General features: G+C 39.7%; 1 protein-coding gene across 1 annotated transcript in view; it reads left to right on the forward strand.

Moving 5' to 3' along the window:
- Positions 1–16475, forward strand: part of CDH8 (cadherin 8) — a 139642-nt gene that overhangs the window by 33917 nt on the left and 89250 nt on the right. Inside the window, exon 2 of the mRNA XM_053987768.1 lies at positions 6362–6656. Coding sequence (XP_053843743.1) covers positions 6362–6656 — 295 coding nt within the window. The remainder of the gene's footprint in view (positions 1–6361; positions 6657–16475) is intronic.

The following is a 16475-nucleotide window of genomic DNA, read 5'->3' on the forward strand; positions in this document are numbered from 1 at the left end:
TGGGGCTGGGGAGCTGGGGAAGGCTTTGCATCTGGGGATGTGGCTTCCTCCTTCCTAGGCTATTCCCCTGGCAGGGGGAATACAACTGTGAAACAGCTCCAGAAATACCTAAAGATTCTAATTGCAAATTCATATAGAGACTAACTGGAGATAAATGCATGAAGCTGTCTAAGAATGGCTTGAGTAGTCCCACGGTCTGGATGTTTTTTCCTAATGTGGATCTTTGTGAGACTGAATGTGGGTTTATCTCTTCCTCCCACCTGTAAAAACAAGTAGAGCTATATTTTTTTCTCCCAAGACATTAAACAAAATTAAAGACTGTTAATTCAGCCTGGTGAGGAAGGCAGTACATGATACAGAAAGAACCAATGACACTGTGACCAGGAAGGACTTAGATGAAGATTCAGGCAGGTTCCTGAGCTCTTTCCTTACATCAGCTGGCCATAATCAGAGGATTAAAATAACCTGACTGTTAGAACCCAGGCTTGTCTGCAGTTTTCAAACAGCAGTTCACTCCAGTGTACTCTGGGATGATACCAAAAGGTAAGCAATGAAAAGTCATTTGTGCACAGTTGCAGCGTAAATATATACAGAGACAAAATTAGCAAATCAAATAGAATAAAAAAAGCAGTAGCAAAGAATAAACAGAAACATAAAAGAAGCTATCTGGAATCAAAGATACTCAAATGACATGGTAGGAAACTGAGGCAGACAAAAGCAGAGATTACAGTCTTAAATGAAATTGTTAGGGATATTATTGCTTTAATTCCCTTTGAATCCGGTTATGAAACTGCAGCTGAGAAGTGTGAGCAGTAATGGTTTTTGACAGTTACTCCAGAGGCTTCAACTTACATGATTCCTGGATCTTAAATGGAACCTTTGTCATCCACGGACACGTCTGTTTCCCTTCTGAAAGTGTTCCACGGACTGACGTTATGTCAAGACCATCAGCTCTGTGCCCCAATTTGTCATTACCCTGAATAATAATGCAGAATATTTGATTCTCCTCTTCCCCATGGTGCACTTATAATTACCATTACTAAAGATGGGACCAGCCTATTCATGGAGAAAATGAAAGATTGAAATTTTAAATTGAAATCAAATTCACTTTATTAATTCTGTGTTGTGGGTAAGCAAATCAAATCTATTTATAATAGTTTAATTAGGAATGACTCTTTAAACCGTGGGTCAACAATAAACATGTTCATTGTCCATGATGTGTCAGAGCACATCAACAATACACAGAAAAACTTCTGTAACTCCTAAAGAGGTTCATGTTATTAGGAAAAAAACATCCCTGCAAAGCCATGTACAGAAAGAAACACTTGAAGAGTAAGGTGCATTACAGTTTCTGAAAGCATTTTGAAGCCCAGCTTACAGTTTTGATATATATAAAAAATGGTTGTAAAAGTCACTAAAACCCTTCCATACTTTCACAGAATGAGTGAGAGCTTCTTAGAAGCCAGCAGTTTCAGAAAAGAGTCATAAAAAGCTGAAAATTCCATCTCAAAGTCCATTAAATGGGGTCTGCCTCATAAATGAGGAATTTTATTGCAAGGCAAAGGTAAAAAATAGAGGAAGAACCTGAAATATTAGGACAGTGCTGGTGTGTTTTGTCGGTGAAACATCAGGTGAAAATCAGTGAGGCACCCTTAAAAGAAAAGAATCCAGAGTTGGGACAGGGAAGGATTATGCAAATTTTAAAATGAAGTTTTAAGGGCAGATGATTCCTTTTCCCTTGAAACAAGTATGGGGTAATTCCCTTGTAATTACATGAGGATGAATTAATTACTTTCTAACAAACTCAAATAAAAACTTGACTACATAATACTGCCTTCTCTTGCCTTAATTAAAAATGTCCAGGAGCATTTTCATAATGTGTAGATTCTCCCCCTCCACTTCCCCACATGAAATATCTCTATATTTATGCTTTTTTTTACTGATACAAGGAAATTGGGATTACAGATCCTCCCACTGATGAGGGATCTATTATGGGCTGTTGTGGATCAAGCTGTGCATCAGCACCACACACCTGAGAGGGCTGGAAGTGGCCATTCCTCCTGCAGAGGAAAACCAACAGCTTTCTGCTCATCTGGGCATGGCCCAGCCCCAAGTGCAGGATGCACTCTCCTGATGGTGAACACATGGAATTCTTTGTGCTGAGCAACCTGTTGTTTTGGCTGCCATGGGTTTGCCAGGTAGCTGAGTGAGAGCAGGTGAGACAGCTCCCATCTGCAGAGGAGACTCGTGAATCTGCTCAGAATTGCAAAGGAGCTTCACCAGCCTTGCTCCCAGCCTTTGTCCATGCATTAAATCCCTGGCTGCAAATGCAGTTTGGAGCCAAGGACTTGCTAAGAAAACCTTGTTTAAAATATGCTGAACAAAGGGTTATGGAACAGGAAAATTTAATAACAGTCCCACACTCCTGGCGTTGTGTTTTACTGCAGAATAACACTTTTGCATCTGCAGAATATAGAGGCTCTTAGAATAAGTTTAATCTCTGCAGTTTCTCTGGCATGGATTTTAATTATACATGTTTGCAATGTATATACCTGAAAGACTATAAATGCATTTTATACCCTTGGATAGTGTGTTGGCAAGACTTTTAGATGTGCATTGGTCATTAGTGAAAATAATGTTAATTTTGTAGCAGCACCCTGCGTGTGCTGTTCCTGTCAGTCCAGGCTTCATTGATTATCATCTGTATTATCAGATAGAGCAGCAAAGGAATTAATAAAGACTAGAAATTGCTCTAGTCTGAGGGTTCATTTGGAATGAAGGTAATTTTTCAGAGAAAAAAAAATTATCTGAGGCTACAGGGGAGCTATTAGTAAGGTATTAATACAGGGCATCTGCATCATCATTAAAACTCAGAGCTGCTCCAAAGTCACTCCTGTCTCCATAAATCCAAGCATGAACTGGGTGATGGACTTGCATCTGCTGCTTTAAGAGAGAGAGGTGTGTGGATTTATAGTCCCTCAGGCAGGGCAGAGATGGAGGAAGATGATTTCACTTCCTTTGAAGTCTAATGAAGTGAATCTCACATAATGGAAGTGATTTTACCTCTCTCTGAACAAGATGAGGTTCTCCAGTAAATGTGTTTGTTTTGGGGTGCTCTCTGGCAGTGGGACATTGGGGCAGATACAGACATTTCCTGTTTTAAGCAGAAATTCTTGTTGCATCTGGATGTTGCTCTGAAAAAGGTCAGCTTTCAAGTATAGGTGCAGCAAATAAAGCTGCAGATGTGGAAAGCAGTTTCATATTTACATTTGTGAGGCTTTTTGAGCTGAAAGCACTATTCATTTCTAATGTTCATTATGCCCTTCTATCATTCACCTAGATCCTATATAATTATGTGTTTAATGATCTTCCCCCTTCACACGAACACAGCTTGCTGAAGCTTGACTCTTGCAGTAAATTATCATTCATGTCTGGAAGAAGAGAGGAAATATTACTTGGAAAAAATGCTGTGCTATCTGACTTAAGATTTCAGTCTGTGATATAACTTTGTAGTAGGTGATGATGACTTAAATCTAAACCATAAAATTATTTTGGAGAAGTGGCTCTTCAGGTAATTTGTTATAATATTTTGATATTAGAGTGTAAGGACTTCAAAACCCAGAAAAACTATTTAAATTATTTAAGTCAGTTTGGATGCTCCCTATAGATTGTAGTAAATGCCACATTTATGTCTTGGGGTTTTTTTTTTTTTTTTTTTTTTTTTTTTTTTTTTTTTTTTTTTTTTTATTAAAGGACTAAAAACAAGAAAAAATATTGCCACTATAAATCTTTGGGTAAAAAACTGATCTTCCACTCATCAGACATAGTTTCAACTTTAATGTTATAAAATGCTCCTATCTCTTGTACTTTGTTTAATGTTTAGCCCTTCACCTTGTAGTGTTTCAGATAGCAATACTTGAATAGCAAAGAGCAATTCTTGCTTTTGATACATTGGAATTTAACTTATTAGAGGAAACAATTAATGGCAGTCATAGACATTTTTATCATTTTAACTGTTGGTATATCACTAGAACTGCAAAGGTTTTATAGCCCTGCATGAATATCTACCAGAACTGATTTATGAGCTGTTGGATATTATGGGTAAAACCTGAGATTACACAGACAGTCTCTCTTACTTATTAGCAAACAGCAAATTCTAGAATGTTTAAGCCTTCTCAAATGTCTGTGGGGGATATCTGGTTTATTCTTAAAAGTTGGGATTTTAGCTTTTTATTGTGTGGCTGAGATGTTCCCAGTTCCTCTGCTGAGCTGTGAGTGTCCAGACAATGCTGTGATATTACATCACTCTAACTCAGCTCTGAATATGCTGCCAAAACCTTCATATGCAATGTTAATGCCATATAGATTTTATTCAAGGAGCAAACAGATGCTTAAATTATAAACAATCTGTTTCAAACACAGATTCTGGATTGATCTTTACAGGCTCTGGGGCCCTGAAAATAAGGGTCATAAGGAGAAGAATCTTAAAGGCAAAAGGAGTTGTGTTAACTTTCTGCCCAGACCAAACTGTGACACCAACCAAGAGGAGAGGGCAATGGCTCAGTAAATGAGGCTGGTTGTCCTCAAGCAGGAGCTGATGGCAAGTGCAAAAAGAAAACCAGATTGAACTTTTGGAAAAGGGACTCAGCTGTCACTTGACATCTCTGTGTACGTTCCTGTGGGCTGGGTAGGAAGAGTGAACTGGGTTGAGTCATACATATTCACAGCTAAAGTGCTCTGAAAAAGTTGTTAAAACAATGGTGGTGTAATAAAATGCTGCCCAGCAAAACAGAGAGGATAAGTTTACACCTCGTGTGGTTCGTGGGAGTTGTGCCATTATTGCAGAGCAGGGAATGCACTGGTGGCCAGGATTTTGTATCTGTAACAAACCAGACCAACATGGAAATCAGCCCTGGCTGTGCTGTCCACTGTGCTCGTTGCAACAGACAGAACCTTGGGTTTCCTGAGCTCTTGAACAGCTCAATTCCTGAACAGGTGAGCTGTAGATACAACTGTTTGTGACCAATTGTGGACACAAGGACCTGCAGAGCCACTTGTGACATAAGAATCTCCTGTGGTTTGGCCATAGCTGGTGTTACAAGGCTTTTTTCCACACTATTTTAATATCCTTATGCCAGCTCTTATTCTAAATGATGCTGCTGCCTGGCACTGGCAACCCCTGCTATCAATTGAGAGTAAAATGCATAACCAGCAACAGCTTCTGTGGAGCTGTCTGCACAGAATGAGCAAACAGGAAAAAGTCTTTAGTGCTGCTTGTAACTCATGCTGCAACCTAAGCAAGTTGTACATATTTCCTTCAGACTGTCTTTTGTGAGGCAGAGATAAATAATAATAGATGCAAGTTACATTTTTAATGATGTTATTCACTTCTTATTGATCATATTGAGTCTGTTAGACCTAACAGTAAACAGAATTTAAACCCCTATTACTGTGTATTCAAGTTATTATCCTGTATTTTTGAATGTGTTGACAGTGATACATATGATCCAACCAATTCACACTCTCACAACTTAAAAATTATTGGAGATAATCTGATATTCAGTATTTGGCTGTGAGCCTACAAAAAATCAATGGAAGTCCTTTGTCCCCAGGTTTTTAATTAATAAAAACATTAAAAATAATGAATATATTTCTCATACTGCTTCAGTTTATTATAATTCTCTCTTGTTTTTTGAAAAGCCAAGTACAAATGTAATACAATTTTTTTCCTGATGGGCCTTTGAGGAGAATGGGAAGATGTGTGCAAGGGTTCTTCTACCAGGGCACATACTTTTAGAATAAAGATCTTAGAATCTTTTAAGTTCTGCAAAGATCTGAGTTGTGATAGTCTTCTTAATTTCTGTGACTGCTGTCTGTGACAAGATTCCATAGATGCCAGTGTTCAACCATTTCCAGTCACCTGGAAATAAGCTGAAAGCAATAACTAAAAAAAGAAGTTAGATTAAAATATGTGTTATGGTTAGCCCTTCCCTCACCCTGTGATCTAATAGGTTAAGGACGTTTTGTACTTGTTCATTTGGGCTGATAATGGTTCTGAAGGCATTTCCATTTTAGAGTGGGATTTAAAAAATATATAACAGCGGCTTTTTAAATAGAAAGTCTAATTATGCCTATGATTGCATCCATTTTTGATTAGTATGCATACAAATCCCTGCTCTCCGTGTGTATTCAAGCTGAGATGTGGATCACTGGTGCTGGGATTGAAGCACAAAGGATCAGCTGACAAAATGTATAGTTAGACCAAAGCAAAAAAAAAACCAAAAAAACCCCAAAATTCTCTGTGTACATTTTTTTTTCGTCTCTAAAATGCCTTTTTTTTTCCTCTTTCCCCCCTTTTTAGCTACACACAGACCTGGACCCTGGCAGCAGCAAAATCAAGTATATTCTGTCAGGAGATGGAGCTGGAACCATCTTTGTGATCAACGACAAGACTGGAGACATCCACGCCATGAAAAGGCTGGACCGGGAGGAGAAGGCTGAGTACACTCTCACAGCCCAGGCAGTGGACAGGGACACAAACCAGCCCCTGGAGCCCCCCTCAGAATTCATCATCAAGGTTCAGGACATCAATGACAACGCTCCTGAGTTTGTAGAGGGCCCCTACCACGCCACGGTGCCAGAAATGTCTGTTGTGGGTACGTATGTGTGAACAGCCCAGCCCCTCCCTGCTCACAGCTTGGGCTGTGCCAGGAGGCTGCTGAGTTGGTGATGAATAATAAGGTATTTATTATGTTGTTAGCATTCATTTGCATGTTTCAAATCTTTTCTTGGCCGGAGCTTTCATCTGCAGCACAATAGTCGAGTCCCTCAGTAGTAAGGAAATTATTAACAGCTGTATTAATGTCTCTTTGTCCAACAACACTTTAATGGGCTAAATTTATATTTCCCTTCTGACATTGCAGTTAGAGAATTGTTATTGAGAAGGATTTATCAAGATTTGCTTCAGCATGATGCTCTAATCCTATTGATAGTTTGTTGATGTTTAATTATCTGTTTGTTGTTTTCCTACACTTGCAGGACATTGATACATACTTATTTGTTTTCCTCTAAGTGCAACTGTAATCAGGCAAAAACAGTGAAATGAAAGATGCTGTGTCTGGGAATTGATGGTTAGCTTGTAGAGTGGACTTAACCAATTAGCCACAGGATTTGCATGGATGATGGAAGGGAAAAGCAGAGAAAGCTGTGGAAAAAGATGGTGAAAAGGGAAATTAACTGTGTGAACACAGAAAAGAGAAAGGAGAAGAACATAATCTTCTTAATATATTTTACTTATATTTATTCATTTTGTCGGATTAGTGTGAGTCTATTTCCTCATGGATTAACATATTAGAATCTTTTCTGCATAGTTTGTCCCTGTGTTTGCAAGTGAACGTCCTTAGAGAGGCAGATATTGACACTCCTCAGGACACACATCGAGTGCAGCTCATCTTCAGCTGTCACTGAAGCCAAGGGAAGGAAACCCACCAAAACAAGAGAATCCATTTCAGGGCAATATGAGAATTCAGCATAAGCAAAGGCATCAAAATCTGGCCATGAAATGCAGAGGAAATTCTACTGCATTTTAGTGTTAGGTTGAGGATAATGTGCTTTTCAGTGATTTGTCTACATCTGTCAAAGCAAGGTAATTGAAGGAGTGCCAAGACACTTTGTGGAATGAAGCAACATCCTATCACAAAGTTTCAAAAACACCACTCTCTCTGGTTTGGAGAGAGTTTGTTTAGCTAAAAGGAGGAGGAATGTGAGGAGCCAGAACCATCCTCTCACTCAGAGCACAGAGAATTGCACCGAGTCACTGTCAAATACAAGTGTGAGTGCTGACTGCATGGTCATACCTGAGGCTTCATCTTTTAAATCAGCTCTGCTCCAACAGATTTTCAAATCTTCATTGTGCCAAAAATGATATGCGAATTTTTGAGCCTGCATTTCAGTTCTTTTCTAGACCATAGCTTTTATATGTTGAGTTACTTTTAATTATACAGCAGCACAAATATAATGTGGACCTGCTTTCAGAAGATATTTCAGCCAAGCTCTAGGTGAGCAAATGACTTAATTAAATAAAATGAGAACAGAAGACCAAACCAAAACAAAACAGTGTGGGAGAAGGAGAAAGGAAAATTGAATGCTGTCACTTCTTATGTAAATGGCATTTATGTAGTATTCTAGGAGAAAAAATAGAAAGATATATGCAAGAAAAGATGGCTTCTGATCACAAAGCCTATATAAAAATAATTTATATCTGTGCATATTTATAATCTGTGATAAAGACACGGCCCCTATCCAAGCACTATTCACTGTAAAGAAGAGGAGAAAAAGGAAAAAAAAACAAAACTGAAAACTTTGAGGGGAAACTAATCAGGAGATGAATAAAAATCTAGGAAAATTGTTAACATGAGGTTTAAAAATGGTAAGTGCAATGAGAGTAAGGGAATAAAAGAGAATAAAAGATGAAATAATAGTGAAAGAGAGGTAAAGTAAAAATGGAGAAAGAATGAAAGAGGAGGGAAAAAATGTGAAGAAAGGTAATGAGAGATGAATTATAAGTTAAAACTTCATCTAGGAAAACTTAATTATAGAGGATTGTAGTAGAAATGACCAATGGCTGGATGTAGTTTAGGGAATAGCAAAAGGGGATGGCTCTACAGGAAAATGTTTCATCTGTTCCCCCAGCATGTTGGGGAAAAGAGAGACACTGAACTGCCTCTGAAATGATGAAGTTCCACATTCTTGTGGTTTGTTAGGCTGCATGAAAGAGTTTTGTCCAAAAGCAAGTGTGTTCTAACAACAAAAATGGTTGTTACCATTACGAAAACAACCTATATTGTAGAGATTTGCAATAGATCGTCTGCCAGGTCGGAGGTTTATTACTGTAACTCTGAGAGTTTTGCACATTTATCCCTTAGGATCCCTGGCCCTTCCAGGTGTTTTACAGGACATTCCTAGGGGTGCAGGTTTCTAAGCTGCTGCTCTACAGAAGCACCAACGTGCACTCCAGCTCTTTTGCTGAGAAACAAAATCTATTTTTCTGCTGTTTCAATACTCAGAGAATGTTCCTGATTGCATTACATGGGGCATGAGTGAGTGTGAAGTCTGTGAAGTAGAGGCAGTGGAATCTGTGTCTTAATCTCTGATGGAACCAAATGTCAGGGCTGGAAAGTGGAATATGAGAGTGTTACCCTTCATTAATTTTGCTGTTACTATTTCCTTCTGCTTTCTTCTCTTCATCCACAGGTAGCAACATCAAGAGATGAAGGAAAAGATTCTCTGTAAATTATTTCAGGTTTTTTGAAGGTTTTTTTTTTAGTTCTCTTAAAATTAGATTAACTCTTCTGTAATGTGTACAAAAAAAAAAAAAATGTCTCCTTTCAAAGTTCAAGGAATTTTTACTTTCCCCCTGCTAAGAGAATTTCACTACCATTATCCACTTACTTAATTCCCTTAAAGAGATCTCCACCCACTGCCAATTTCTTGCTTTGACTTTTGTACAACACATGCATCACTAGGCAGTATTCTTACTCAGGATAAAACAAAGTTCTGCTGAACCTTTTCTTTCCTCAAATGCTTATATCAATTTTCTGCTCTGAAGCAGAAGAGGAACTCATATGCTCTCTATATATAGTGCTTATGTAATGAGGATGCAGTACAAGGCATTTTATTTTTGGGCCTCAGGGGAAGGCAATGCATGAAATACGGATGAAGGCTTTAACCTTTCATTGTTCTAAGGTTCTAAGCCAATGCAGTTTTTCTAATTGGGAGCCTTAGACCTGGTCTTATGTTCCTGACTAGAACATAACAATGTGAGGTGTTATTTTGACTATCTAGAACTGGAATGAAACACTATGGGGATGTGAAAACCAGCTTCAAACTGACAGAGAGCAGGTTTAGATTAGAGATGAGGAAGGAATTGTTCCCTGTGAGGGTGGGCAGGCCCTGGCACAGGGTGCCCAGAGCAGCTGGGGCTGCCCCTGGATCCCTGGCAGTGCCCAAGGCCAGGCTGGACACTGGGGCTGGGAGCAGCCTGGGACAGTGGGAGGTGTCCCTGCCATGGCAGGGGTGGCACTGGATGATATTTAGGGCCCCTTCCACCCCAGCTGTGGGATTCTGTCCCTACCTGCAGCATGTGCCAGCCCATGTGGGGCTCTGTGTGTGTGCCAGCATCCAGGAGCCACACACAGCCACAGCTTCCCTGCTTGGTTTTTATTCTGTGTTTCGGTGCTCTCTGGAAAATCCTGCTTCCCTGCTGAAACAAAAGGATTTGCATGGCTCTCCTCCCACTCCTGGTGCAAAGAGGATCAGTATTACCCGGAGCTCTCTCCGGGAGGAGTGCTGCTCACTTCTCAGCTGTCTGTGCAGAACACACTCCCACACACACGCTCGCTGCCGGCCGCGGCACTGCGCTCAGAGTTATTCTGAAATCATTTCTTTCTCTCTTTGAGCAAAGACACCAGCGCATTCCAGAAAAAACAAAAAGTTTTGAGAACTAAATTGAATTTTTTTTACTGTAATTCCCACATAATCTACCATAGTGAGCCCTGCTCCCCACCTCCAGAAATGATGAATTTGCTTGTGAAAGCTAATAGTGTATATGGAGAATATGTTCTTTGCTGAAACTGTGCACTTCAGTATTTGAATTATGATATTAATTTTCTTAAAGAATTAAAGATCAAAAAGTGAAATCTGTGGAATTACTTCATTATGGTAAGTATTACAAATAGGAAATAATATATTTTTTTCTGTAAATCTTGTTTAATCACTTTTAAACATAAAAGGGTACACTGGAGTAGAAACTCAGCTAAAACCTTAGAAAGAAAAGAATTTATCTGTGCTTCTGGAAGTAAAAACCCCAAGACTCTATTTTTTTGCCTCCCCATTTGTCTGTGAGCTCTGTATCTATGTCTGCAACGAAGACAGAATATTATGTAAATGAATGAGCAAGCTTAGAAGATCCATAAGGGCAATTGGAACAAGTTCTGTGGCTTATTTAAAGAAAAAAGAAAAAAAAAAAAAAAAAAAGAAAGAAAAGAAGAAAAAAAACCCCCACACCTTCCCTTGAGTATGTTCTGTTTCTGTGTTACCTTCTCAGCTACACGCAGATTCATTAATTCCCTAAAACACATGCAGAGGTGGTCATGGGAGCCAAGGTGGATATTGTCGCTGAGTTTTGGGATCCCTTTTTCAGGAGAGGAATGAGGAGTGAAATCTCTTGATTTTGCTCTCAGCAAAGCCAGGAGTGTTTAGACAGCATTGTCATGTTGAAAGACAGGAGACGACTGAAGCAGAGTGACAAAGGTGTTGGTGAAATAAAAAAGGACACAGATGGAAAAAGAACAAAAGCCATAAGGGAAGAGAATGCTCTCATAGTTTGCCTGAATTAAGGTAAACAGACAAACTTTAATAATTTCCAAATATTAAGGCTTCTCCTGACAGTCATAAAAAATACACACAGTGGGATTCAGTCTGACATTGCTCTAGAAATGCTTTTGCCTTTACCACTTGAAAATAGTAACAATATGGAAAAGCTTAGAATAAATTTTTTTTTTTTTTTTTTTTTTTTTTTTTTTTTTTTTTTTTTTTGTCCTTAAATGCTTCCATGAAAGGTCTTTACTGGAAAGGGTTTAGGCTTTCAGTTGAGTCAGAATATCAATTTTCAGTTTTGGCACAAGCTCATCTACTTAGGAATGCTTTCCCTTGAATCAAGGTTTGCCCTTGATTACGCCACTGCAGATAAGAAAGGCTATAGCTATAATCTTTTTCTTTTCTTTTTTTTTTTTTTTTTTTTTTTTTTTTTTTTTTTTAAGCAGAACAGAGTTCTTTAGTCCAGCCAGGTGTATTAGGACCACTCTACATAGTGCAACTTTGTTTTCCAGTTCTCCCAAAGATATTCACTCTCTTCCACTTACAAATGTTTTGCAGAAGGACAAAATCTGCTCCATATGAAATCAACACGCAACATCTGACATGAATAGTGATAAGATAACTTGACAAATCACAAAGTTGTGATAAAAACCTGACTTGAAGTGTTGTCAAGATCAACCACACTGTCTTGCTGGGGTTTTTATCATTGATTTTTAAGGCACTGAGCATGACTGTTAAATCAATGATAGTTTGTCACAAAAATGTGGAATAAGGGGACTACAGCACTGCGGTCAAGTACACATTAACCCAAAGGGTAAATGCAAAGGCAGTGCAAAAGCTAAGGGGAAAACCAACAGATGTTGTAAAATATGGCAACAGTGTAACAGCTGTTAAAAAAAAAAGTATATTTTCATGTTTTGTTCCTCCACTTATTTCTCTTGTGCATAATCACACACAGGAGCTGTGGCACTGAGGAGTTTTATGTGAGATTTCCTTGGTGAGTGTGTGTGTGTGTTTAAAATGGTCACACACAACCTTCATGAAGGGCTCAGGGCATTCAACACCAGGGCTGGCTGGCTGTTCCTTAACCTGACTGGCTGTTGAGCCTTGAGAAAACACAGTTCTGAGCACCTGCTGCTATTTTTGTACTTTTTTTTCTCATGAGGTCGGATCAAAAATATCATTATCTTTCTTACTGTTCTTACATAGTCATTGTGAGCTCGAGGACCATGATGGAATTAATACTCTTTAGGAGTTTATAGGTTGATCCTTTAGTTATCCCCCTCTATATTGTCCTATTGTACTAAACCAGATAATTAGCAATACAGAACTACCAACATCTGTGAGATTGCTCCAAGTAGTTTGTGCCCATGGCAGGAAGTTCATGAGTGTGGAGGTTCTGAAGGCATTGTTTGGCCCTTAGGAGCAAGGCCTGGCTTTCCTGTGCAAGGTGTGGAGCTATTGATATGTGCTGGTTTCTGAGACAAACACTGCTTTTCTTCCTCTCCATTCACTGGCAGCAATTTGTCACAAACTGTCCATTTTTTGCACACATGCATTCCCTTGGCACGAAGGAAAGTTGTGCAGATGACACATAGAGAAGATAAACTCTGCAGGAAAAATCTGCTGGGATCAGAACTGAAGACATAGTTCCTTATGGAGTTCTTCCAGATAGAGAAATTCATCTTTCCGTGATGTTCCAGTTTTGGGATAAGGACAGACAGAGCTGTCACATGTTGATCATGTGATGGCAGAGCAGAGGAAATTTTGGCAGTCTAAGGCGAATGTCCTGTGTACCTACAAGAATCTGTTCTACTGTGGTTTTTCCTCTTGACTCCTAGTCACAAACATCTTGTTGCAGATATTCTACTTCTGAAATCCTTTGTGGTCGCCTCCATTTGTACATATCAAATGCATCATCATGTTTGTGTTCTGTCACTGTGTGAAAATAATTCTCTGACTCAGGTTTCTGATGCATTCTCTTCTGGTTACAAGTTTAAATCTATTCTCAGCATGGATTTTTCACAATTTCCCCAAATGTAAAATTTTGAAGGAAAAAAAGCTGTTTCAAAGAGTCATATGGTTTGGTTTTGCAGGCTTTGAAGTTGTGTTATCTCATTTTTCTAAGCAGCTTGGCTGGTGACATGAGCCCGTTTGCTGGCCAGGGGATGATGCCTAAATGGAAAACAGAGGGATGAGAGGAAGTGGAGCAGCACAGGTTCCTGCCAGACTGATGCTCTGTGAAATGCCACAGAACTGGTCTGGAGCATAATCTCACCTTTCCCAATCACAGGAAATGTAGACAAGGTCTCACCACAAGGTAGAAAGTTCTAGGTCAGAAAATTAAGTTCACTGTGGTAATATTTTCACAGAAACTTTGAGTACTGTAATTTCTATTCCTCTGCTAGCAAGAAGACTTGGCTTTGGAACATCAGGGACCAATACTCCTCAAATTCTTCATTAAGTGGCCTGTGTTAGACATCTCTCTGATGGACACACTTGATATTTGCCAAAATGAGATGCAATTCAGAATCCTTATTTTTTTTTCCTGGCACTGGTCATTCCCCACCCTGCCCTGATGACACCTCTGTCGTTGGTTAAGTGCTGAATCTGCAGCTCTTGTTTTTCTGTGAAAAGGGCTCACAACTGCCTGTGGAGCTGCTGTCAGCACGGCTTCCTCAGGAATCAGCCCTGGAGCTGCTGGGCAGCTGATTCAGCTGTGCCCCTCCCTGGGGCCCAGAAGGGCTCTGCTGCCATTTGTTGTCCCCGCAGTGGCCTGGGGGGACAATATTTCAGGCCCTGCTTTTGCACCCTGGGTTACAGCTGCTGGCACTCCAGGCTTCACTCTCCCAAACAAAGCCAGCAGAGCATCAAGGCTGTGAGATGATATCAGCCACTTTCTGTTCTTACCACACAAAGTCATAAATGAAAGAATTTCTGCAGTAAACAGCCTAGGCTGCTTTATTATTTATTTCTATTTCTTTACAATACACCTGAGCATAACCTGAAACTTCCATTGGAATGAACAAGACTTACAGTACCTTTTTTTCTGCTTGGTAATACAGTGTACAGTGATCATCCAATTTTACTGCCTTTGCCTGGGGACTTCACAGAATGAATGCTGATGAAATAGTCAATTGATTAGAGACAAGCAGTCTTTCAAAAAGTCCTGAACAGAAGAGGAGCTATTTCCCACTTCTCTCACAAATATCAATTAATATTCTATAGTGAGGTGATACCTAAAGGGAGAATAAAAAAATAGCATGAAAGGAAAACATAATTCTTTAAGCCAAACATAAAATATATTTTACCCTTCTGCTATTGCCTGTGATATTTCAAACCGTGTACTAATCCTAACAAACAGCCACCCAGGGGAATTTGCAAAGGAATACCTGCAGGCTCTCTAATGGCACCATCTCATAAGTTGTAGCAAGAAAGAGCTACCAGCCTTAAAGCTGAAAAGGAAGAAGGTCCCTTCTTGTTAGATCCGCACAGATAAACCCAGGTAACATCAGCCAGGATAATTGCCAGGGAGGAATCCATATCCCTAAATCTGAATATGTATTTATGTTGTAAACTATTTCTGATTCCAAAATGTTATGTTAAAGAGGCAGCATCAGAGTTCCAAAACAATTAGCTTAGGCAGACAAGAAATGGTAAAATATGCAGTTGATTAGATTTCCCAGCCACGCTTCCCCCAGCCTCATTATACAGCTGCGAGGTGCGGAGCTGCCAGCTCGCTCCGCTCCCTGCATGTTCACACAGCCTTTTTCTCCAGGCATAGCCAGCTCCTCTCGTACTTCTGCAGTCACACATTTGCATACAATATGTTTTTCCCATTTCCCTCATGTCAGAACCCAAGGTGTCCCTCAGACACTCTTGGATGTTCCGGGTCCAGGGCAGAAGCCTCTGAGACGCGGGCAGGCAGCCAGAAACCCCTGTGGTTTTGAGTCTGACCCATGGAACAATTTACCAACTTTGCAGGAAGAACAAGAAATCACAAAAGTTTAGATATTATAATAGAAGTAATCACAAAGTAAAAGGATTTTTGAGTGCTGTACAGGGGGGTTTTAGGCCGTGTACAGAGGGGTTTGAGTTTTGTACATGGGGGTCAGAGGTTCTAAGATGGAGGGATTTGGGCGTGCCCTCTCCTCCTTCTTTCTCCTTCCTATTCCCCATGTTCTTGGTGATGTTGGCACTCACAGATTGGTTTAGAGTAGAAAGTCACTGTTCAATATAGGTGATAGGCACTGGGGAAAAACTATAAACATTTAATATGTAATGTGTGATATAAAAGATGGCACCAGCCACTTGGGCGGGGGAGACGAAGACAAAGGGAGATGGAGAGAGACGCAGAGGGAGAAGGAGTCAGGGAGAATGTCAGGAAGTCTGTGTGCCTTGAGATAACATGCAATAAACTGCCTTGAGACCACATGACCACTGCCTTGAGACCAAAGACTACTGAGTCTTTGAAGGCACGGGTTGGAGGAGAGACTTTACCACCACCCAGAGTCACCCCAATCTGGGGGAGATTCCAACACCCTCACATGATAAAAAGTCCTTAAAACGGCACATGAGCAATCTGCACAAACCTTGTTGTGTTACATGTGGCAGGTCATGCATTTGTGCAGAGGTTTTGACTCAAGCAGGTACTGCATGACATTAACATTCTTTAAAGGTTTCATTGGCCTCCTAAAGTATCTATTCCAGCATTGAGAAATGTGTAACATTTGGGAGAAACTGTCTGGATACCTCTTCTGCTTATGGAGCTAAATATCACTTAAAGGTATGAAAGGATTATTTTCCTGTTGGAACCAAGAAACAGCTTCTTGCATTTTCTTGCATGTTACTACATAATTTATTATAGACCAAGCTGTTAAAGTCTTCTAGATTCTTTCATTAAGCCAGATTTTTAGGTGCTAAAACTTTTGGTTTAGATTACCAATGCCTTAGGGCAGCATCTGCAATTTCCTATAGGTCTGTAAAGTACTGAAAAATCTCTCTTTCTGTGCATTTCAGTGAGATTACAGTCAACTACTTATATAAAATAAAGGGGCAAAACGAGCAAGTAATGTTTTGTCACTCATGTTTAATATTAA

This window comes from Vidua macroura, chromosome 11 (assembly GCF_024509145.1).
Source record: "Vidua macroura isolate BioBank_ID:100142 chromosome 11, ASM2450914v1, whole genome shotgun sequence".
Taxonomy (NCBI): Eukaryota; Metazoa; Chordata; class Aves; order Passeriformes; family Viduidae; genus Vidua; species Vidua macroura.